Raw genomic sequence first — 22,928 nt, 5'->3', positions numbered from 1 at the left:
TGAATCAGAATTTCATTTATACTCATCCAGATACTACAAATTTATGAAAAGGAGCTTGAAGAAATCGAGGGCTTACTGATTTACCAAAAGTAACTTTTCAGTGCTATAGAGATTTATTTACAAATGTGTTGCTAAAATGATAAAGGTAAATCTAGGACAATGATCAATTTAAAACAAAATAGAAGTCAATTCCAATGTAGCTATAAAAGTTTAATAAAGTGATCAAATCCATCTAAAAACTGCACATAAAATCTGCTATGATTCTTAAAAAGTAATTACAAAATTTTTTAAATTCAATTTTTTCAAGGCTAGATAATACAGTATTTAAGTTCTTTTTCACAATTTAGTACAAATTAAAACTTTTATTCTACTTGAAAATCTGTAGTAGTTGCATCCACATATACCATTCATTATGTTACTTTCTTTCCAGCAATTACTACTTCTCATCAATACCACCCCTAGGCAATGCATGTATCTTATTACCATCCTCTAGAATTAATTGTTACAGCTTTTCTAAAACAGCATTAGATAACAAGGTTTCTTACCAGTGATCTAAATTAAAACTTCCCAAAGGAAATTTTCAAGAAGATTCTTTTTATATTGTTCTGGACAGTGTTCTCCCAACTTCTAACCACTCACCTTCCATCTCATCCTAACCAGTTTTGATTGCATTTCTAGACTGCATACAAGCCTTGTCCACTGCTTACCGAATTAAGTACAAACTTTCCTCTCTATGTTCACATTCTCAAATTATACCACCATGTCCATCACCTACCAACTGCCACGCCCACTCTACTTTTTCCTGGCCATCTCTGTGCTGTGCTAGGGATCACTTTCTTCTCTACATCAGTCCCCATCACGGTTCTTAATTGGGCATGTCTAATTCCGATAGCCCCCCCAACCCCAACACCCAACTCCTGGTTCTGTTTAAAAGGCTTTCAGAATGAAAAATACCTTCTTCCAGGTAATCAATTTCCCTTCAAGGGGACATGATTATTGCCCATTTTGAAAATTCAAGACAGTCAGCTCTTTTATCTGCTTCACAAAATATATTCAACACGGAATTTATTTTTAATCAAACATGGATGGATTTAAAACGTTATTCAAAGTATCAGACTATTTATCGCCTAAATTCACAGTTCCTAAAATTTTACATGACCAAGCATAAGAAGATGGTCCTGATTGGATATTATAGAACATAGGTTGTTTTGGTAACAAATAAGGATAAATTGAGAATGGAGATGAAGGGGTCTACTAGCTGTAATTTTCAGGTAAAGTTTATTCCTTTCCATCAGGTTTGAGAGAACTGGCAGAGCCTTGTGTCTGACTCTTGTAGGCAACACAAGATCAAAAACTATCCTAAGATTCTGTCTCGTCCAGAACCTCAAAAAGTAATGGCTAGAGTGAACACTCATAGTAATAATCCTGCCAGTAGCCTGGTTTCACAGTTCTTACCTTCAAAGAGATGTTCACCTCTCTCCCACCAGTCACTCATAAACACCTCGTTATCATGAGGAGTGGATCTACTCTCTAAAATCTCAACCTTTAAAACTACAGACTCTGACCATGAGCTCCTAACGTTTTATCATCCTTACATCTACTGTTTACATCTACTTGTTCAACCCTTGGCTTTTCTTGCATGGTCCTCCAGCGTGGATCCCACAATCAGCCTTTCCACCACTATCTCCTCAAGAGCACATACGTAATCTGAATGTTCCCCTCTCCCAACATCCCACCACTCCTGTCTTGCCATCCTCTAGTCTCTGCTCTCAGCACAGATTAGTGAAGGCAGGAAGGAAAATCATTTAAATGCTCTCACTAGCTCTACTTTTGCATTCATGCCATGTAATCTCAGGGGACACCTACTGATGCTTGGCAATCCTGTGACTTTCTTAGCAGCTCAGTAACCTGTCCTCCAAAACTATTCACAGCTCAATGCTTGACTGCCCAACCTTTTACTACTTCTTGCCCACATGCAATCTGGCTTATCTCCTCTTCTATTCCACTGGCACAAGTCTCACTGCAGCCACTAATTATGTCCTACTCCCCAAATCCAAGAAATACCATAGCAGATAATATTGTTTGGATACCAGAAGTCCATTTCTAGCCTCCCTTGGACATAAGAGAGACCACGTGATCCAGTTCTAGCCAATAAGGTATTAGGGGAAGTTAGTACTTGGGGGCTTCTGGTAAAGAAATTTTACTTCCTGATAAAATTTGAGAGACGTGTTTGCTCATATTATTCTCTCTTCCTCCCACCTTGAACATGGATGTAATGCCTAGAAGTGAAGTAATCATAATGTGGCCATTAAGTGACACATCTGAGGACAAACAAATGCCAGCAACTCAGTGTGAAGAAAGTAGAAAAGGCCTGAATTCAGTACATATTTGAGCCATTGAAAGAGCCCTCAAATCATCAAACTCCAGATTTCTTGATATGTAAGAAAAACTTCTTATTTAAGTCATTGGTTCTGTACTTGCTATTAGTTAATTTATTTGCTACTTGCAGCAAGAAACATTCCTAACAAACCCAGATGTTTTTCAGCATTATATATTACATATCTTCCAGCTGAGCACTTTTTCTTTCAATCTTTCCTTTGGGTTGAGATATTTTCTACACTGTCCTGGTTTTCTCTGGTGCCTCCTTCTGTCTTCTCTGTAAGACCCTATTCTAGGGCCCATCCTTTATATGCTGGGGTTACTTAGTGTATGAAGACCTCATTTCTTTTCCTTCTCTGTAGCTTCAATTACCATCTATAAACTAACAATTCCCAAATCACCAGCCCAGACCTCTGTTTTTGACCTTTAAATGCAAATATTCAATTGCCTATGGGCACCTCAAAGTCATTAGGTACAAAATTTTAATCAGCTTTACCCCTAAACCTGTGATTTTGCCCCTTTTTGTCATGGCAAATGGCACCACCACTACCCATTTAAGCCAGAATCCCAAAAGTTAGCCTGGACTCTTCCCCATTCTTTACTCCTCCCCCCAGTTCCTATAGAGCCTGCTTCCTAAGTGTCCCCTGAATGCTTCCGTTTATGTCTAAACCTAATGCTATTTTCCTAGATCAGGCCTCCACCACCTCTAACCAAGATGGCTGACCAATCTCCTAACTGTCACTTTGCATCTAGTCTTGACCTCTTTCATCAAGTCTTCACTCTTGTGCTAAAGGGACTTCTAAATCAACATTTGATCACATTAATTCTCCTGCTTAAAATCCTTCATCACCTTCTAGTCCTCAAGACGTACAGCTTCCTTAATCTGGCTTTATGACGTCACCCTTTCACCTCATGTCCCTTCTCTCACCCAATCACAGTCTACACTCCAGCCTCCTCACTTCTTTCCATTACTCAGCCCCAGCCAAGCCTTCACATTCTCTCTCGCCTCCACACCTTCGTACATGTGCCTATTGCCCTAGAACATTCTTCCCTCTCCTCTTTTTCTTGATAATTTTTTCTCATTCTTGAGATCTCATTTTTCTGTGGGAAGCCTTCCAAGATATTTCTCCAGCATTGCTTCTTTATGCTCCCATAGGATCCAGTATTCCCCCATTGTAGAACTGAACATATTTGATGTTGTGACTTGTCTAATTTGTTGGCCTTCCTCACTGCATTGTAACTCATCTGTTTCATCCCCATTTTGTCCTGAATGCCCAGTGTAACAGGAGCTTAACAGTTCTGTGCTGAGTGAGTATTTTGGTTTTCTTCAAGCCTTCCATGTTCCAGCTTCTCTTCTCATTCATTTTTCCTCTGTCCTTACTTAAGTTAGGGACAGTCTGGCACGTAGTGGATACTGAATGTGTGAGTTGGCAATGCAAAGGCCACTCTTCCCCTTCACTGACATAACTCGGCGTTTATACAGGATACAATATGCCCAGCTGAGTCCTCGGTTACCCAGTCTACCTTATAGATAGACGGGCCATGTGACACACACTGGCCAATGAGAAGTAACCAGAAGTCTGGATAGGGGTGTGGGAAAGCTTCTGCTTCCCCAATTAGAAAACAGTGCAGTAACTGACTGCCTCAGCTTTTCCCCATGTGTTCTTGCTTGGAACTCAGACTTAATGTCTGGAGGTGTGGCTGCTATTTTTTTGAAGACAGAAGAGCCTAGGTCTGTGATAACAGCATTGAGACAAGGTACCAGCCTTGGGCTGCTTTATTATGAGAGAAAAATAAATCTCTATTAAGTTACTTTTGGTTAGTTTTCCTTACTTCATATACCAAAGCATTCCTAAATTATATGCTGATGGCCTCTTCTCACAGCCCTCAGAAGGAACCAACCCTGCTGACACATTTTAGACTTCTAGCCTCCAGAATTGTACATCAATAAGTTTCTGTTGTTTAAGCCACAGGGTCTGTGGCTTAAACTTTGTTACAACATCCTGTTGTGGGCCAAATTGTGCCCACCCCCCCACCTCCGTATGTTAATAACCCCCAGTACCTCAGAGTGTGAATGTATTTGGAGATAGACCTTAACAAGGTGATTAAGGTTAAATGAGGTCTTTGGGGTAGGTCCTAAAAGAAGTATGACTGGTGTCCTTATAAGAGGAGGAAATCAGGACACAGACATACACAGAGGAAAGATCATGTGAAGACACAGGATATAATATATCATATATATAATATTATATATATGTAATATATAATATAATATAATATAATGTACTGTGTCTTATATTAATTTTTGCTCCAAAGGATGCATTAGGACCAATTGTCTGGCTAGGTCTTATTTTTGGTGAAACATGGTGTTTGTTCTTATTTTAGCTTTGGGATAATTTTTTTACATATAATATTAATAGATAATAAATACAGTATATTGAAAATAAATAAATTAATAATAATTAATTCTATTTAACTGGTAAGCTTAGTCAAATACCATTTGCCATCAGAACTCAAATTGATATTATGAATACCACCTGATTTTGAGGCCTATTGTTTTAATGAAATAATAAGCTCTACTATGCACTCAACTTTAAACTCTGAAAAAATCCCATACAGTACCTTCAGTTTCTCAAGCAAGCAAAGGAAAGGAAAGACCAGCTTCAAACGTAAACTTTGCAGGCTGAACACAGTACCTTTTGATGGCCACCAGCTCCCCAGATTCGTTACTCTTGCCCATCAGCACACTCCCATAGGTGCCGTCCCCCAGTTGTCTCATGGTTGTGTACCGTTTCATCTCTGAAAGATAAGGCAGCAGAAGTTGCTGATTGCAATGGCTTCTTTGCTGAATATGAATGTCAATGCTTCTTTTTTTAAAGTTTGTTTTTGCCCTTAGACTGTTGTTGCTACACTGGTGGTAGATTTGTCATCATTTCACATAGGCTCTTCCCCAAGAATCTGAAGGTTCATGAGCTACAGCGGCAAGGAAACAGTGCTTCCATCCTTATGAACACTCTACAAAAAATGAGAATAAAGGGAATTTTCATTAAAGAATCTCTACAAAAAATTTTACCGCTAACTTACTACACAGGGAAAAGTTATAAGTAACATAAATACCAATGTGTTAAACATTTGTCAATAAATCATTTGTGCTGTGTGGAATGCAGTTCACATATAACCAACTGATAATACTCATTTGGTGAATGCTTCGTTTACATGGTACTGTACCATTTATTCCATGAATGTTCAATAAATGTTGGCTTAATGATTTGTATGATTTCTTTTTATTGACTATAATCTATATTATTCCAGACCAGACCTTGGAAAATCATTCAATTATACTCAGTACATCCATTTTCTGAAGCAATTTCTGCATCAGATTTTATTTGGCCCACAATCCCTTATGTGAAATTTGTGGGCCAGATGTGTTTGGAATCAGGAATTTTCATATTTGAGGAAAGTAATATAGAGCACATACCTTATGTTATGTAATGCTTTGCATTAGCCTCTTAATGTACCACAGAAACATGTATGAAAAATATACTAAGTAAAATAAATAAAGACTATAAATGGCCTCACATCATTTGGGTCATGTTTTGTTGCAAAACAGTTTTGCACAAATTTATTTTTAAAATTTCATCTTTCAGTGCTTTGTGGATTTTAAAACTACAGATAAGGGATTATGGATCTGTATATATTTGAAGGGCACAGGTTTCAATAGGTTCTGATTATATTACTACAACTAAAGAAAAACAAAGCACTAGCCTTAGTGCCTACCTCATTACAACAATATTCAAGTTTCCTCCCATTGTTCTGTCTTAGTTCCACATTTCAAGGAACTATTTCTCAGTTCACACCTATTTATCATTCTTAATTTGCTTTGAAGAATCTCCATCATTTTGTTATAAGGTTTTATGCTTAGTTGCAGATGGTAATAAAATGTTTGGCATCATTAAAATACTTTGTTTTAAAATGCCTTTTATACTTTGGCACTTCATTCACAGATCATTTTTCTTTTACTGTATACCACTGCTGCATTTCCACAAAATATTTCCATAAAATAAAATCATAGAAACAGCTTCTCTATTTTATGCATAAATTTAGGACCTACAAGGATGTGATGTAGTTGTCAAAGTATCTAAGACTTCTAAAAACAGGCTTTCTGGAGAAAGAATAAACAAGTGTAGAGAACTACAGTAAAACTATGTTGTTTCCTATACAGAGAATGTATTTGTCCACAGGAGACTTTGGAAGAACCCAGTGGGGCTTTTCAATAACAGAGAGTGTATATTATAATAACTTATCATTTATTTTACTTCATACAGAAAATAACCCCTTCGAAGGCACATGTGAAATAACGTAGGCTATGCTAACTCTGGCCAAGATCTTGAAAGAGATCACGATAGTAGATTCCAGTTCTAAGCAGGGATTCATTCATTTCTTTCAGCTTAAGTCTGAGCAAATGATCTTATCAAATGCCAGCAAATGGTTCACACTTTGCCTAAAAATGCATTTTTTTTTGCAAATGGTCTTTACATTATACATAGACACAGAGTTTAAATATTAAGGTATTAATATAGAGAAAGGCAACATCCCTCTGCAGAGCTCCTGACCAAAACATGTATTTGCTTTTCTTAATTTTTCCTTTATTTGTATAAGGAAATATAATTTTGAAAGATCTTTTGGGTTGTTTTATACTATGTGCTATGTATGGGCTGAAATGTATTATGGGCTGAAATATATTATGTATTTCTGATCACTTAGAATTTTATTAAAGCAGTATTTTGCAACTCACTATCAACATGTTAAACTGCTTGACATTCTTTTCTACCTACCCTATTTAAGGTGACACACACCTATCTCTTTTAAGGAAATGGTGCTCTCTATAGGTTTATTGCATAAGTAACAATATAGAGAACATATTTGTCCAAAGGCTATGATGTTCATTATTCCAGTAAAATTGTAAAATAAAACACAGAAGGATTAAATGACCTATTTATGATCATTCAGAGAATCAAAGATGGAGTCCATTAACCAGGAGCTGTGTTGTTGTTTTTTTTGTTGTTGTTTTTTTAGTGTAGTCCTTAACTTCTAAAGAACCCATTATTGGCTTTTACAATCATTAATGGAACTGATTGTAAGGAACCACCTCTCTTTGCTCCAAAAACATGTAGAATCTATCACACAACAATAGTTGCCTGCCCCTCCCCCCTCCCGGCCCCCCCCCTCCATCTTTCTAGCCCAACTCCCAACCTTAAAACACCAAGATGCTACTGACTAACTGGAAAATGCAAATGGTGCTTCCTACCTAACAAAACCTTAGGGCTACATCTAGCTTATCCTATAACTGAAGGACACTGTAAAAACAATAGGCCCAAAACAGTGAAGGGAAAGGAAGTCTAAGGGAGAAGGGAGTTGGAGCTCCCATCATGAAAATTATTTTTTTAACCTCACCCAGGAAATTATTTAATTAAGAAATTTAATGGGATAATAGCACCATCTTTCCTTTGCAATTTTTTTGCATATTCAACAATTATTTTCAAGTTAACACCTAACTGAGGACAAGCATTAAGGGTCTGAGAGGTAGAAAGTAATATAGGCAATTCTGTAAAAGAACACATTGCTTGAGAAGGGAATGAAAGATGGAGGTGCCCAGGTGGGAACAGAAGTCCAGAGGTAAGAGGGTGCCAGAAAGAGTAGTCAAAACTGTACCTTGCAGTGACTTAATCTGCAAAAGTGGAATCCATTGTCTCTTTCTCTTCCATTATTAAGACCACCAAGCATCACCAACACCAGTACGATTAGCACAACAATTATTCAGTCATTGATGACTTTTCTGTGTTTGGCATGGAAGCCCAACCAGGTTTAGAGTAGCTATTGGAAACTTAATTCCAAGCCAAACCAACCAACCTTCAAATATACACTGAACACAAATGTATTTTAAAGTGAGGATGGCTATACCGTATGGTGTACTTATATTCAGAGAAGAATAAACAAGGGACATGGTCATTTCCCAGCTTCTCTCGTTTGGGAGGTGGTCGTGAAGATTAAGGATATGGCATAGATTTCAAAAAGGCAGATTTGTGGCTCTGAGAGAATCTGTCTAGTTTAAATCCTACCTGACCTTTAGGTAAAACAAATTTATATACTATGCTCCCAAATAACTTTAGAAAGGCCTCTTTTGAATCATATTAATTACAGATTAAATAGCTCTCCAGGGTGAGAAGCAAGCCACTTTCGCTGTCCCCTCATCTCTCTGAAAATACAAGGATAACGGCCTAATGTAAAGAGGCATAGATACAAAGGTAAAGGTTTTTTTAAAAAAATCATATTCCTATGTACCCACTGACGGATAACACATAAACACCTATTTTTTTTTTTTATCAGTATAACATAGCAAGGTCCTAAACTGATTACTAGTCAAAAAAAGCAGCACATGTAACTTAAGAAACAGAATGCAGGTCTGTGGGGAGCGGTGGACGCGGGTCTCTGTTCCACAGGATGGGGTTTGTTAAAGTTGTAAAGAATAAGCCCAACTTCAAGAGACACCAAGTGAAATTTACAAGACGGCAAAAGTGTAAAACTGATTACTATGCCCGGAAACGCTTGGTAATTCAGTATAAATATAAGTACAACACACCCAAATATAGGACGATAGTTCATATAACCAACAGAGATATCATTTGTCTAACTGCTTATGCCTATATAAAAGGAGATATGATAGTCTGTGCAGCGTATGCCCATGAACTCCTGAAGTATTGCGTGAAGGGTGGCCTGACAAATTATGCTGCAGTATATTGTACTGGCCTGCTGCTGGCCCGCAGGCTTCTCAATAGGTTTGGCATGGACAAGATCTATGAAGGTCAAGTGGAGGTGACTGGAGATGAATACAATGTGGAAAGCATTGATGGTCAACCTGGTGCCTTCACCTATTTGGATGCAAGGCTTGCCAGAACTACTACTGGAAATAGAGTTTGGGGGCCCTGAAGGGAGCTGCGGATGCGTTATCTAATGGAAGAAGATGAAGACGCTTACAAGAAACAATTCTCTCAATACATAAAGAACAACGTAACTCCAGGCATGGAGGAGATGTATAAGAAAGCTAACGCTGCTATATGACAGAATCCAGTCTATGAGAAGAAGCCTAAGAAAGAAGTTAAAAAGAAGAGGTGAACCATCCCAAAATGTCTCTTGCCCAGAAGAAAGATCGGGTAGAGCAGAAGAAGGCAAAAGCTTCCTCAGAGCTCAGGAACAGGCTGCTAAGTTAATAAACCAAACAATAATTTTCTATGAAGATTTTTCATATTAAGACAAAAATAAACTTATTAAGCAGCTAAAAAAAAGAAAAGAAAAAAAGAAACACAGACTGCCTATGGGTCCCCAGTTCACACACAATAATATTTCTCTACAAGTTACATATTCTTCTCTGTTGACCTATAGAAAGCTAATTCTGCAAAATTTGCAAGCATTAACAAGATTTCTTATGTACATGTATGTATATATATACATATATATGTATATCAAGGCAAAACACTAGTACATGTTATAGAACTATGATCCTCAATTAATTTAACAGAACTTGGAATTTTCTACAATCAAGCTACAATATTTACTTACTTTCCTATGTATTAAACAAAACTTATATTCTGATTTAAAGAAAAAGACATTTACTTAGAGGCTTAGTATAGACCTACATTAAATAAATACCCATATAATTTCTCTCCCATTCTAGTTTTCTTATTTATCTAAGAGTACAATTGCTGCTTATCTAAGTGTACAATGACTGTAAACTTGAGCTTCATTCTCCACAGCTTCTGCCAGTTAATAAGGGATTTAGATAGGAGTAAAGAAGATTAACATAGAGGTCAAAGGGAGGGTGAAATTTGTGTCTGCCAATCACTGAACAGATGTCATTTGGATGTCTTCAACTTGCTTTGTAGAACCTACTGTAATCACTCCTAGGCTTGCATTAACGTTTAAGAAAAAAGTAGTGTCTTAAGAATCACTTAATTGTTTAAAAAGCAAAACAGGAAAAAGATGTCAAACTAACCAAGTCATATGTTTACAGAAATTAAAAGGGGAGCTTTTACAATGGGAAAACAAAGATTCTGTGTTAAAATATAAAAGCATTAGTGCTTTGTGGTAATATTCACAAATCATTTTAAAACTAAACAAGAACAAAAAAAAAAAAAAAAAAAAGAAAAAGAAAAAAACACACGTATCCCAACGAAGAGATAAAACACCCTTTCCAAGACCACCCTCGCGTAGGTAGCAAGTGGCCGCTTTCAGAGGAATATCTCCTGTCCCCATCACTCAGCGGTCAACCGGAGGATGGGAAAGATAAAGGCCAAAAGGCTGAAAAGTAACTTTTGCCTCCACCACTATATTGACTCAATGTGTTGTTTTTCTGATTAAAATAAGTCCGATAACTGCTCCATGAGAATTCCGTTATCACTAGAACAAATATCTGCTGATTTAAAAAGATTATCGAAACACAAATACATAAATCTCTTTCCTTTTAGAATAGAGATTACAAACCACTGAAAATCAGTTTTATTGGTTTACTTTCCCACCCGTCTTATTTGCAGTAAAAGAAAGTTTTCATTACACGGACGCTCTGATTCTTTTTCTGCAAACCGGAGCCCTTAAAAGACTCCTAAAAAGACTTCTGCCTTTTTTATTTTGTAGCACTTCAGAACTCAATTCGCTCTTTCCGAGACCCGACCACGCCCCTCACTCCTAAAAGTAGTTTCCCCTTAAGCAGTAGAGGGAGCGGAGGAGGTGTAGTGTGTGTGTGTGTGTGTGTGTGTGTGTGTGTGTGTGCGCGTGTGTGTGGCGGGAGGCGGGGGGACCCTGGGGAAGAGGTTCGGGGGCAGGGTCCCTCAGATTGACAGATGTCCCGTCGTCATCCCCCACCGGGGACCGACCCCCGCCGTCTAGGAGCGCAGGAAAAGTGGTAGAGGGGGCCTTAGACAGCATCCACTGCAGCAGCCGCAGGCCGACCCCTCCCGCCCGCTCCGCCTCTCCCGGGATCTCCTCCCTCCCGTCCCTTCCCCTACCAGTGTCTAGGCCCCTTCTCCGCAGAGGTTGGCCCTGGTGGGACAGAGCGCCGCGGGGACATGCCCGGCCAGCGTCACAGGACAAGCTCGGGCTGGGTGGACGTAGGATGGCAGCCCCGCAGCCGGCTCGGGATTACCGGCCCCAGCCAGCCGCTTACCTCGTTCGCTCCCTCGTGAAGCTCTGGCGTCTTGTGTGTTTCATCTCCTAGGAAACGGCAGGGGAACGCCAGCTCCGGCGCGGCTCGACGCTTACACCGGCCCATAGGGGGCGTGGTCGAGCAGGACTAGCCTTCCCCCTCCTGCATGCCCCGCCTTCTTAGGACGGGGTTTCCGGGAATACCTAGGCATCTATCGAGACCTTTCAGATTTCTGCCGTTTAGATTTGGGGTTTCGGAGATTCCTTTTCAGTTCTTTATAGAAAGTTGGTTGGTTTGCCCTTTATTTTGCTTGGTTTTGCTCTGATTCATTCTACAAAGTTTGATTCACTAAATCTGGTTCCCAGACTCGGGAAGGGAAAGAGAAAGGCATAGGTTTGCCTTATATTTGTATTTGTTTATGCAAATACCGCCTGGAGAAAAACTGTTCTTGTATTACAATTCCTTACATTGGTTAATTCCTCGGGTATGTGTTATCCCCTAGGCCAAACTTCTAAGTTCATTTTCATTTATTCATTCAGAGCACCTACTCTGCACCATTCACAGTTTTAGATTGTAGTAATTACAAGATAAATGAATGAATGTTTGAATAAATTAGTAAATAGTAGCTAGCCTAGAGTTGTGAGAGTTGGGTACACTTGTGTTACTGCAAAAAAAAAGTTCAGATTGACTAGCGTAAAGAGTTTCTAATACATGAGGCAGTGATGTATCCATTTAGTAATTATCTATTAGGTGTCAGGCTCTGGGCTTGGCACTGAGATTAATGCCAAGGTAGCAAGACAGGCATGCTCATGGCCCTCTTACAGTTTAAAGTGAAATAGGCAGACAAAATAAAAAGCATAGGTTAGATCATGAAGGTCTTGTATGCACTGTTATGAAACCTAAGCCATATGATGCAGTGATAGGGGACCACTGAAGAATTTTCCACAGAGGAGTGACATGTTCACGTTTGCATTTTAGGAAGATCACAAGAGCAGCAGTGGGTAGGTGGATTTGAGCAGTGAGTATGGAGACAAGAGAAAGAAACAGAGACTATTGTAATTTATCAGGAAGAAATGACAATCCAACTATATCAGTGATGATGGAAATAAGACAGAAAGGGATGGATTTCAAGGAATATTTGTAGTTAAATTTCATAGGACCATATGGCTTAGATGAGTGATAGATAGTGGTATCCACAAATAAGTTGGAAAATATTGGAAGAGGAGCAGATTTGAGGAGAGAGGGTGGGGGAGATTATAGGGCCAGTTTTGAAAATTTTGAGTTTGAGGAAAATTCAAATGGAGGTCACAAGAAGACAACTTGAAATGTAGATTTGTAACTTTGGGTTATGTTAGAGCTGGAAATACAGAAATATTGGAATACTGTGAATGAAGTCATGGGTGTAGACGAGATAAACTAAAAAGAAACAAGGGCTGAGATTCTGGAAAACTCCATCTTCTAAAGAGTGGGGAGAGAAAAATGGAGGTGATGGAGAAAAAAAACTAATGAAGAGAATTCAGAGAACCAGGAGGAGATCTCAAAATAATATTTCAGACTGAGAAAAGGTAGGTTAAAAAAAAAAAAAAAAACCCAAGAAACAAAGAGGAAGACAAAAAGAGGACAGCATGACTGACTAGATCCTCTGAAGAACCCTTCTGCTTGGAAACAACTAGATCATGTGTAAAGCATACTTTTTATTGCACTGTTGAAATAGGAAGAATGGAGAATCTCCAAGCATTCCCATACATTGTACTCGAGTAGGAGAGTAAACAAATGGGAAAGGCAAAGCTGGGCCAAAGGCAAATCCTGCTTGAGCACAACAAGGAGACTAGGCCTGGACCAGTGGCAATGGGACTAAGCTGACCAGAGACTAGAAAATTAATCAGGGAACTAGGGAAGGGGCCAAAGTGGTACCAGGCCAGTAGAATCATCTGAATCCCAGAGGAAACAGACACAGATCATCTTCAGAGAAGCATCCTCAATTTAGGACTACAGATTTTTTCATAAAATGTGAGCTCTTGACCACATGACAAATGAACCCTCTCAAGTGAGAATTAGCAGAAAAAGCAACAACATATTCAGACTTTTGAGAATTTCAGAAATTGGAAATATTAACTTGGATATAAAATAAGTATGTATGAAAAGCATACAAAAAAGCATACAGAATCACACAAATGAACCAAAGTCGACCAAGAATATTAGAAATAATTAAATAAACTGCTAAAATGAATATAATAATTATTAACATTTTTTTAAATGAATGAGTTAAATCATGTATTAGAACCAAAGAAAGAATTAGGGGATTGGCACCAAATTTGAAGAAATCACCTAGAACATAGCATAAACAGACAAGAAGATAGAAAATATTAATGAGAGATTAAGAGGTATTATGGAAGAAGTAGTCTAATATATATCGAAATAGAGTCTAAGAAGTAGAGAATAGAGAGATTAGAGGACAGCGAAGTTTTGCAAAATTGTGGCTGAATGTTTTCTGCAACTAACTGAAGACATGACTCCACAGATAAAGGAAGTACAAAGAATGCCAAGCTGGGCAAGTAAACAGATGTTCACATCTCGACACAAGTAGTAAAACTGCAGAATGCCAAAGACAAAGCAAATTTAAAAGCAGCTAGGGAAAAAAGAGAGATGACCTGTAAAGGTAGAGCAATTAGACTGACAGTGAAATTCTTAATAGTAAAACTGGAAGCCAGGAGACTAAATGAAAATTTCCCCTCAAGTGCAAATGAAAATAATGAAACCTTTTCCTCAAAGTACTGCCAAGAAATAACTGTCAACCAGAATTGTAGCCGAGAAAACGATGTTTCAAGAACAAGGGCAAACAAAATCAAAACCACAATGAGATATCACCTCACCCCAGTCAGAATGGCTATCATCAACAAGACAAATAGTAACAAATGTTGGAGAGGCTGTGGAGAAAAAGGAACCCTCATACACTGTTGGTGGGAATGCAGACTGGTGCAGTCATTATGGAAGGCAGTGTGGAGATTCCTCAAAAAATTACGAATAGAATTGCCATATGACCCAGCAATCCCTCTTCTGGGTATCTACCCAAAAAATCTGAAAACATTTAGAGATAAAGACACGTGTGCTCCAATGTTCATTGCAGCTTTGTTTACAGTGGCCAAGACATGGAAACAACCAAAATGTCCTTCGATAGATGAATGGATAAAGAAGTTGTGGTATATATACACAATGGAATACTATTCGGCGGTAAGAAAAGATGATATAGGAACATTTGTGACAACATGGATGGATCTTGAGAGAGTAATGCTGAGCAAAATAAGTCAAACAGAAAAAGCAGAGAACCATGTGATTTCACTGATATGTGGTATATAAACCAAAAACATCAAAAGAACAAGACAAACAAATGAGAAACAGAAACTCATAGACACAGACAGTGGTTTGGTGGTTGCCAGAGGGTAAGGGGTGTGGGGTGTGGGGGGTGGGAGATGAGGGTAAGGGGGATCGAATATATGGTGATGGAAGGAGAACTGACTCTGGGTGATGAACACACAATGGGATTTATAGATGATGTAATACAGAAGTGTACACCTGAAATCTATGTAATTTTACTAACAATTGTCACCCCAATAAATTTAATAAAATAAAATTTTTTAAAAAAAGGTAAAAAAAAAAAAAAAAGAACAAGGGCAAACAGAGACAATTTCAGATTTAAAAAACAAAACCAAGATATTTTACAACCAACAGACTTACTCTAAAGGAACTTCCAAAGACTGGACTTTAGAAAGAAGGAATATAATCCCAGGAGGAAGGTCTGAGGTGCCAAAAAATAAGGTGAGCATGTATAAATGCATACATGTATAAATGCATAAATATTCTCAGTGTAAAATTGCAATAGTCTAATTTGTGGCATTAAAAGTATGAACCAAAATATTAGGGTTAATCAGAATGAAAGAATTGTAAGATCCTTGCAGTGGTCAGTGATCTGTCAAGATAGAAATTCCAGCCTTTGTTCACATTCAGTATATTCTTATGGCAGTCAAGTGGATCCTGTTAAAACACAAGACAGATTTTGTCACTTTGTTTAAAACCCTGAAATAGGCTTCCTTCCCCCTCCCAAGGTCTTTACCATGACCTACAAACCTCTCAAGATCATCTGGCCACCTTTTATCTATGTGACCTCATCCTGCTAGTCTCCTTTAGTTGCTCTGCTTCGACCTTTTCACTGTTGCTTGAAATGCTCCTGTTTCTGGCTTTCCTTCTACTTGGAATTTTCGTCCCCCAGATATCTGCATGGCTCAGTCCCTCACTCCTTTTTGGTCATGATTGAGAAAATTGCTTTTTCAGTGACACCTTCTCTGGCTGCCCTGACTACCCCACTGCTAGCACTGCATGCACATCCCAATGCTTTATGTTTTGCTTTTTAGAGCTTATCACCATTTGACATCTCATATATTTTACCAATATGTGTTGTTTATTTTCTGCCTCCGCCACTGGAACGGAAGGTCCCTGAAGATGGGGATTTATGTGTTTGGTCACCAACGTACCTGTCCCTTAAACAGTACCTGGCACACACCAGGAGCTCAATAAATATAGGAGTGTTTGGAGAAGGGCAAGTGGGAAGTTAGGAGACTAGTTAGGAGATGTTTGCAGTTGCAGGGTTAAGATATGATGGTGGAATGGAGAAGTGTGACACAGTGGAGCTGCATTGAAGCGTTGCAGTGTCCAGTCACAAATGAATTGATTCAGTTGATTGATTGAAACCTTAGAAAACTTGGAAATGTAAGTCTTTGATGGAACCTCCTATGACAGAATTTACTGCCTCTTCTAATCTCAACTTGGGATGGTTCTGATGGTTTAAATTGCACTTTTTATTGAATGGTAACAGGTTACTTTGCAGTTCTTGACCGTTACGCTAAATTTTACTCTGCATGATCTGCAGGACCTCTTGTTTTTGCTTATCCAGCATTTACTACTCCCTTTGAGGTATTCCCTCAATTTTCCTTTGGTGAGACACCCCTGACCCATTTGTCTTTGGTTCAGCTTCAGGGGTGTCCACGTGAGCCACTCAGAGTCTCAGTGGTGAGCTTCCATAGGTGGGCACATGCTTCTGAGATACTGGGAAAAAGATGTTCCCTTTCTTTTAGGGAAACTTAAGAAAATGACGATCCAGAGCAACTGGGCTCCATCTTTGCTGCATATCTTTGCTGAGAATGAACACAGAAGGATGCAGGGTTGAGAAGAAATGAGATCATTTCCAGATGACAGCATTTGAGCAGCTGCATTGAGCCATGTCTGAAAGTATTACTGATCTTTTCAACTGGAAGAGCCAGAAAAATCCTCTTTTTGCTTTGTCATTTGATTTTCCTTTCTACTTAAATTGAAAGTGTCCCTGATTTATACAGGACCATTAAGAAGACATATTTTTCTCTCACATGTTACCCCTTCCAGTATTTGAAGTTAGCTGCCCTGTATCTCCATGCCTTCCCCTGGCAACTGAGAATTGCAAGGTGAAGGGTCATCCAGTCAGCCCAGCCCTGCATTAACTTCCTACCTCAGTCTCAATGCCAAGTGTGGGAACCTGACCTTCAGTGAATGACTAAGGAATCAGAACATTCCTGGTTCAGTACATTCTTCTAACTATGCCATTCTCTTTACTTTTTCCTCAATTCCCAACTCTGATCCAGCTAGCCTCAAATGATGTTTTTGTGGGTTATCCCCTGACCTTAGGATTTAAATTAAACTATTTTCTAAAGAAGTGTATCAACTATATAAGATCATGATCAAATTTTAACTCTAAAGAAATTCTACATGGTCATAATTTTAAGAATGACCCCCCTTGTATTATTTTTCTTCATAACACTTACCACCTTTTAATATACTATACAGTTAATTATTTGTTTTGTGCATTATTTGTTTTCCTCTCCATCCCTGCTAGATTATAATTTTCACAGGGCAGGCATTTCATGTGATTTGTTCATTGTGGTTTCTACAACATGTAGAAGAGTGCCTGGCACATAGTAGGTGCTCAGTAAACATTTGTTGAATGAATGATACAGACTCTGCCCTCTAGCAACTCATGTTCTAGAACAGGAATTTGCATTTTGCTAGAGGAATGTATAGTCTGGTAGGGGCTATGTCTTCGAGGTTTGATTCACTTTCACTTTTATAGAGATAGTCTCGTCAAATTGGTTCCTGGATTTCTTTTATCTGAGCAACTGCTTTGCATTAGAAGCACGTAAAATTTTATTTTAAAAAATAGAACATTTATTTTGACTTTTTCAAATATAAATTAATTGGAAAAAAATCAGAAAACACAGGCAAGTTTAAAAGGAGAAAATAAATATTATCTTCCTCTGTTTACTGTTTAATATTTTGCTGTATTTTGTCCCACTTTATTTTAAACCAAAAACTTTATTATAAAAATGAAAGCTGGAATCACTGATGAAGCCAGTGTCCTACACAAATAAACAAACAAACAATTTCCTCTCTAAATGAAAAAAACCACTTCATATCATGCAAATAGATTTTCCACTAAAACGAGCATATGTGTGGAGGGGTTGCGTTTTTACCAGTGTTCACAGCTTGTAGCTTTTTACCAGAGCAAGGATGTTGGTGCCATTCAATGACACACAACAGTATCATGGCTAAATGCCATTCCAATACTGGAAGCCTCTACATGTACCTCAGAAAGGTCCGAAGCTACAGGCAGAAGCCAGGGAGGGCCCCTATCTAGGAGATCAAAAGGCACTTGATTGGAACTTCAGGCACAAAACATCCCAATGGATGACCGTGACCATCTTGAAAGGACAGGGTTGGGAACCTGAGATCTGGCTTATCTGTCAAGAAGCAACTACTTCACTGCATTATGTTTAAACAGACTATTCAGTTCACTTCATTCCTGTCACAAATAAGTCTAGAGCCTGTCCTGCTTAGGAGGAAGTAATAAATTATATCACCTCAGGTATGTTTGTTTCTGTCAAACGAATTTGTGGAACTGATCTTTATCAATATGTTTCTAGGTCCAGCAACTTTGTTTATATATTTTATTCACTGACTTAGAAGATTTTACTGTAATATTATATATCATCAAGTTCCTGTCCAAAAGAAGCTCAAAAGCTCTGAGGTGGAAAATTTAAAAACACTAGAAAGACATCACAAAGACAAGTAACTATTGAAATTACAATTTTCATTCCCATCTTTTTTGACTTCTTAAAATGCACGCTTCTTGAGTGGGGTCACAACGGAACACTTGGAAGAGGTTATGTACAAAAACTCGGGATATCAGTGTAGCTTTTTTAAGCACAACAGGTATGTGTAAGCTTCACATTTTTAAAACACTACACAAGCTTTTGTAAGTGTGGTTTTAAATCAGCTTCATATGGAGATTTTAGAGATATTTATTTAGATGTGATTTTATTTAAATGTCAAGGTTTGTGGTTTTTGCATAGCAAAGAGTTTGTTGTGTTAAGTTTGTTCTGTTATAAATTAATAATTAGACTTCACCCAGTCCACTAGATATTATAACAACACTCATGCTCATTTTTGCTTTACTAATGAATAGTCTCACAAACCCTAAATTTTGGGTGCATTAGGAAAAGTGAAGTATTTTTTCCTGAGGATAAATGATCATCCTTTCAAAATAAAAACGTAACTGCAAAGACCAAATGGCAAAGGAGAAGGAAGCTGATTCATACTGGAGTTGCACTATTGGATGTTTCAAGGGTCCTCAGAAAGCGGCTGGAGTGGGGCCAATGAAAAGAGGGTTGGCTGAAAGTCTGTAAAAGGAGCAGTTAGACCCTCAGATCTTATCCTCTAGCCCACCCAACCAGGGGCTACTGCCCCTACCTAGGATAGCAGAAGTCTGAATAAGGCACCAGCTAAAAATAGGAAGGTTAAGTGAGCTACTGCATTTTGGATGGTGAGCCCTGAGGCCACTTTCTCTGCTTCCAGAAAGATGGCAACTGGCTTATGACATAGGTGATAGATTAGAACATTACCCTCTGGGAAAGTGGATTAGAACAAAAAACTCTGTGGCTACTGATGGTTGAGTTCCCCAGTTGATAAGCCCCAAACAAATAAGGAATCTGATACACAGGAGGAAACTCTGTGACTCAAAGGAAACAAAAGCAATGCAGGAAATATTTAAAAAAAAAAAAGCAAAACAAGCCCAAATTATAATTAATATTCTTCAAGACATAAAGAGAAAATATTTGTATCAATGAAACAGGAAGATGATTCTATAAAAGGAAGTAATATTCAAGAGGTAAATAATTCTTAGGAAATAAAACTAGGATGGCAGAAATCTAAAATAAATTAATAGAATAGTTTAAGGTAAACAGGAAATTTGAACAATGCAACATATAGTTTTTAAAAACAAACAGAAGAGAAAAGATTAGGAAATAAAAGAATCAAGTCTAAGTAATGAATGTGCAGAAGAGAAAAAAAGAAACAGGATCAAAAATCAAAGAAATAATGCAAGGATAATAGAGAATTGAAGGATACTTGTTTTCAGATTGAAAGAGCCCACTAAATGCCCAGTAAAAGAACAGGGAGGGAAAAAAACCACGAAGACACATCACAGTGAAATTTTAGAAAACTAGTGATAAATAGAAGATTCTATGAAAAAAACAGGTCACACACATATGATTAGGAATCACCATGGAAGCTGATGCTGAAAACCAGGAAAATATCCAAACAAACAAAATACAGATCAATGCCTTCAAAATCTGAGGAAAAATCATTTCCACCTTGAATTTGACACTCAAGCTATCCCTCAAGTTTGAGATGTGTACTGTTCTTCTGTGAACCCTCCCATGCATCCTTTCTCAGGATGTTTCTGGAAAATGTTACCCACCAAAAGGAGAGATAAATCAAGAATGAAGACATAGGATCCTGGATAAAGAGGATCTAACACAGGAAAGAGATAAAAAGGAAAAGAAAAAAAAAAGAAATCCCAGGATAAGGGTAGAAAGAAGAAATAGCAGTCTAAACTTGTGGTTTAGAAATATGGAGGTAAACATCGAAAGAAATGTTCAAAGGATTTGAAAGTGGTTGCCTCAGGCTAGTGAAAATCAGATTAGGAAACAGTAGCCCGTTATTATACTGTGTGTGTGTGTGTGTGTGTGTGTGTGTGTGTATACAGACAAAATAAGAGGTAATTTTAGACAAAAGATTAGCGTGTAATGGCTCCCTGATCGTATGTATTGCCTACTGTAATGAAGATTCTGTTATGTCAAAATACTGATTCTAAGGAATTCTTTATGTTGTCTGGCTTTTTAGTGAATCATTTTAGAGTCAATGGAAATATGCTTAGAATGTGAATATGGTAAATATCCGCAGCTAAGTCAAGCCTAAACTACTTCTGCTAGCTAAAGATGATCATACAATAAAGCAAAACTGGCCCATAAACAATTACTTCTGAAAAATGACAGTTCTGGGAATTTGTTGCTGTTGTTTTTATTAGAAATTAAGAGGCTAGAAAATTCAACAGCTCCCCATTTCCTCACCTCAACAAACACAGTTCCAGATTTTTAACTTTGGAGCAACTGAATTATCAGAGGTCTGACAATTAAGTGCGCGAACTGCCACCGTGCACTTACATTGGCAGCACTGTACAAACAGCTCAGTAAGGTTTCATAACCTTGGTATATCAGTGTCTCACAGCTGTTTTTGTGTCGATGTGTGGTGGTGTCTTGCTGAGTGGTGTTCATTATTTTTGTTGCGTGTTTTTGTGTGCCATACGAGAATGCCTGAGCTTGAATTAAAGCAATGAACAAACATTAAATTTCTTGTTAAACTTGGCAAGAGTAGAAGTGAAATAAGGGACACGATAATCCAAGTTTATGGGGATAACGCCAAGAAGAAAACGGCCATGTACAAATGGATTAAACATTTTTCTGAGGGGAGAAAAATGTGTCATTGATGAAGAGAGGTCAGGGTGGCCAGTAACTGACGAAAACATTGCAAAAATTCATTGAATTGTGCGTCAAAATTATTGGCTGACTGTGAGAAGCATAGCAGACCAAGTAAACATTAATAGAGAAACAGGAAAATCTTAGCTGAAAATCTTGGCATGAGAAAGGTGTGTGCAAAAATGGTCCCAAAGGAGCTCTTGCATCACGACAATGCACCAGTTCACACAGCACTCTCTGTGAGGGAGTTTTTAGCCAGTAAACAAATAACTGTATTGGAACACCCTCCCTACTCACCTGATCTGGCCCCCAATGACTTCTTTATTTACCTTAGAATAAAGGAAATATTGAAAGGAAGACATTTTGATGACATTCAGGACATCAAGGGTAATATGATGACAGCTCTTATGGCCATTCCAGAAAAAGAGTTCCAAAATTGCTTTGAAGGGTGGACTAGGTGCTGGCGTCAGTGCATAGCTTCCCAAGGGGAGTACTTTGAAGGTGACTGTAGTGATATTCAGCAATGAGGTAGGTATGTAGCACTTTTTCTAGGAAGAGTTCGCGAACTTAATTGTCAGACCTCATTGGCTCATCATTTTCAGACAGCTGAAAAAATAAAAATAAAGAGAAAAATCTTAAAATCTTCAGATAAATGAGGAAAAATGATACAAATCACTTCTAACTTCTCATTAGAAATAATGGAGGACAGAATAGTATCTTAAAAGTTCTGAAAGAAAAAGAAAACATGTCAATCCAGAATTCTATCTCCAGCAGAAATGTTTTTCAAAAATGAAGGTATAATGAAGACACATCTTAAAGGCATCAAAAGGATAAAGAAATATGTATCATGAACAACTGAAACACAGTAAATTAGACAACTGAGATGAAATGAGAAAATTCCTTGGAAAAAACATCAAAATTGACACAAAATAAAATAAAAGTTATCCATAATTTGATTATTAAAGAAGATGAATTTGTAATTTAAAACTTTCCTGCAAAGAAAACTCTAAGTCTAGATGATTTTACCATGAATTGCTACCAAACCTTTGACTAGGAATAATATCAGTCTACCCAAATTTTTTTAGGAAATAAAAGAGGAGGGAACACTTCCTGGCTGTTTTCATGAGTTCAGCACAGCCCCAAAATGATAATTTGACAAAACACTATAAGAAAAATAATTTTCAGATCAATATCCCTAATACGAAGGTGACCATAGTGATATTCAGCAATGAGGTATTGTATAGAGCATATAAAATGTATTATATATGTTGGATTGATGTTTGCAAAACAAGTTGTTTACTAGTAGGGACAGGACTGTGGCCACACATGTGTGAGACTAAGAGTAAAGTGAAAGTAAACATATTTGTGTTTAGAGCATATACATGAAAGTAAACATGTTTATGTTTTTGTGTGAAATTGAGCATAACAAAATTGAGTGATATACATGTCCACCTAAG

General features: G+C 37.9%; 1 protein-coding gene and 1 pseudogene across 6 annotated transcripts in view; one reads left to right on the top strand and one right to left on the bottom strand.

Moving 5' to 3' along the window:
* The window catches only part of MAK (male germ cell associated kinase), a 52,949-nt gene extending 41,256 nt beyond the window's left edge, over nt 1-11,693 (bottom strand). For 4 of the 6 annotated variants that reach the window (XM_019752347.2, XM_019752349.2, XM_074335235.1 and 1 more), the window contains exons 1-2: nt 11,597-11,693; nt 5,076-5,394 (exon numbers count right to left, since the gene is read on the bottom strand). In XM_019752347.2, coding sequence (XP_019607906.2) covers nt 5,076-5,176 — 101 coding nt within the window. In that variant the 5' untranslated portion in view covers nt 5,177-5,394; nt 11,597-11,693. The other 2 variants (XM_019752348.2, XM_074335233.1) reach the window with 2 other exon arrangements.
* On the top strand, nt 8,881-9,688 carry LOC109458553 (large ribosomal subunit protein uL18; annotated as a pseudogene).
* Nucleotides 11,694-22,928: the final 11,235 nt, after the last annotated feature.

This window comes from Rhinolophus sinicus, linkage group LG06 (assembly GCF_036562045.2).
Source record: "Rhinolophus sinicus isolate RSC01 linkage group LG06, ASM3656204v1, whole genome shotgun sequence".
NCBI lineage: Eukaryota > Metazoa > Chordata > Mammalia > Chiroptera > Rhinolophidae > Rhinolophus > Rhinolophus sinicus.
Note: the sequence above shows the minus strand (reverse complement) of the source record. Positions and strands in the feature narration are given on the sequence as shown.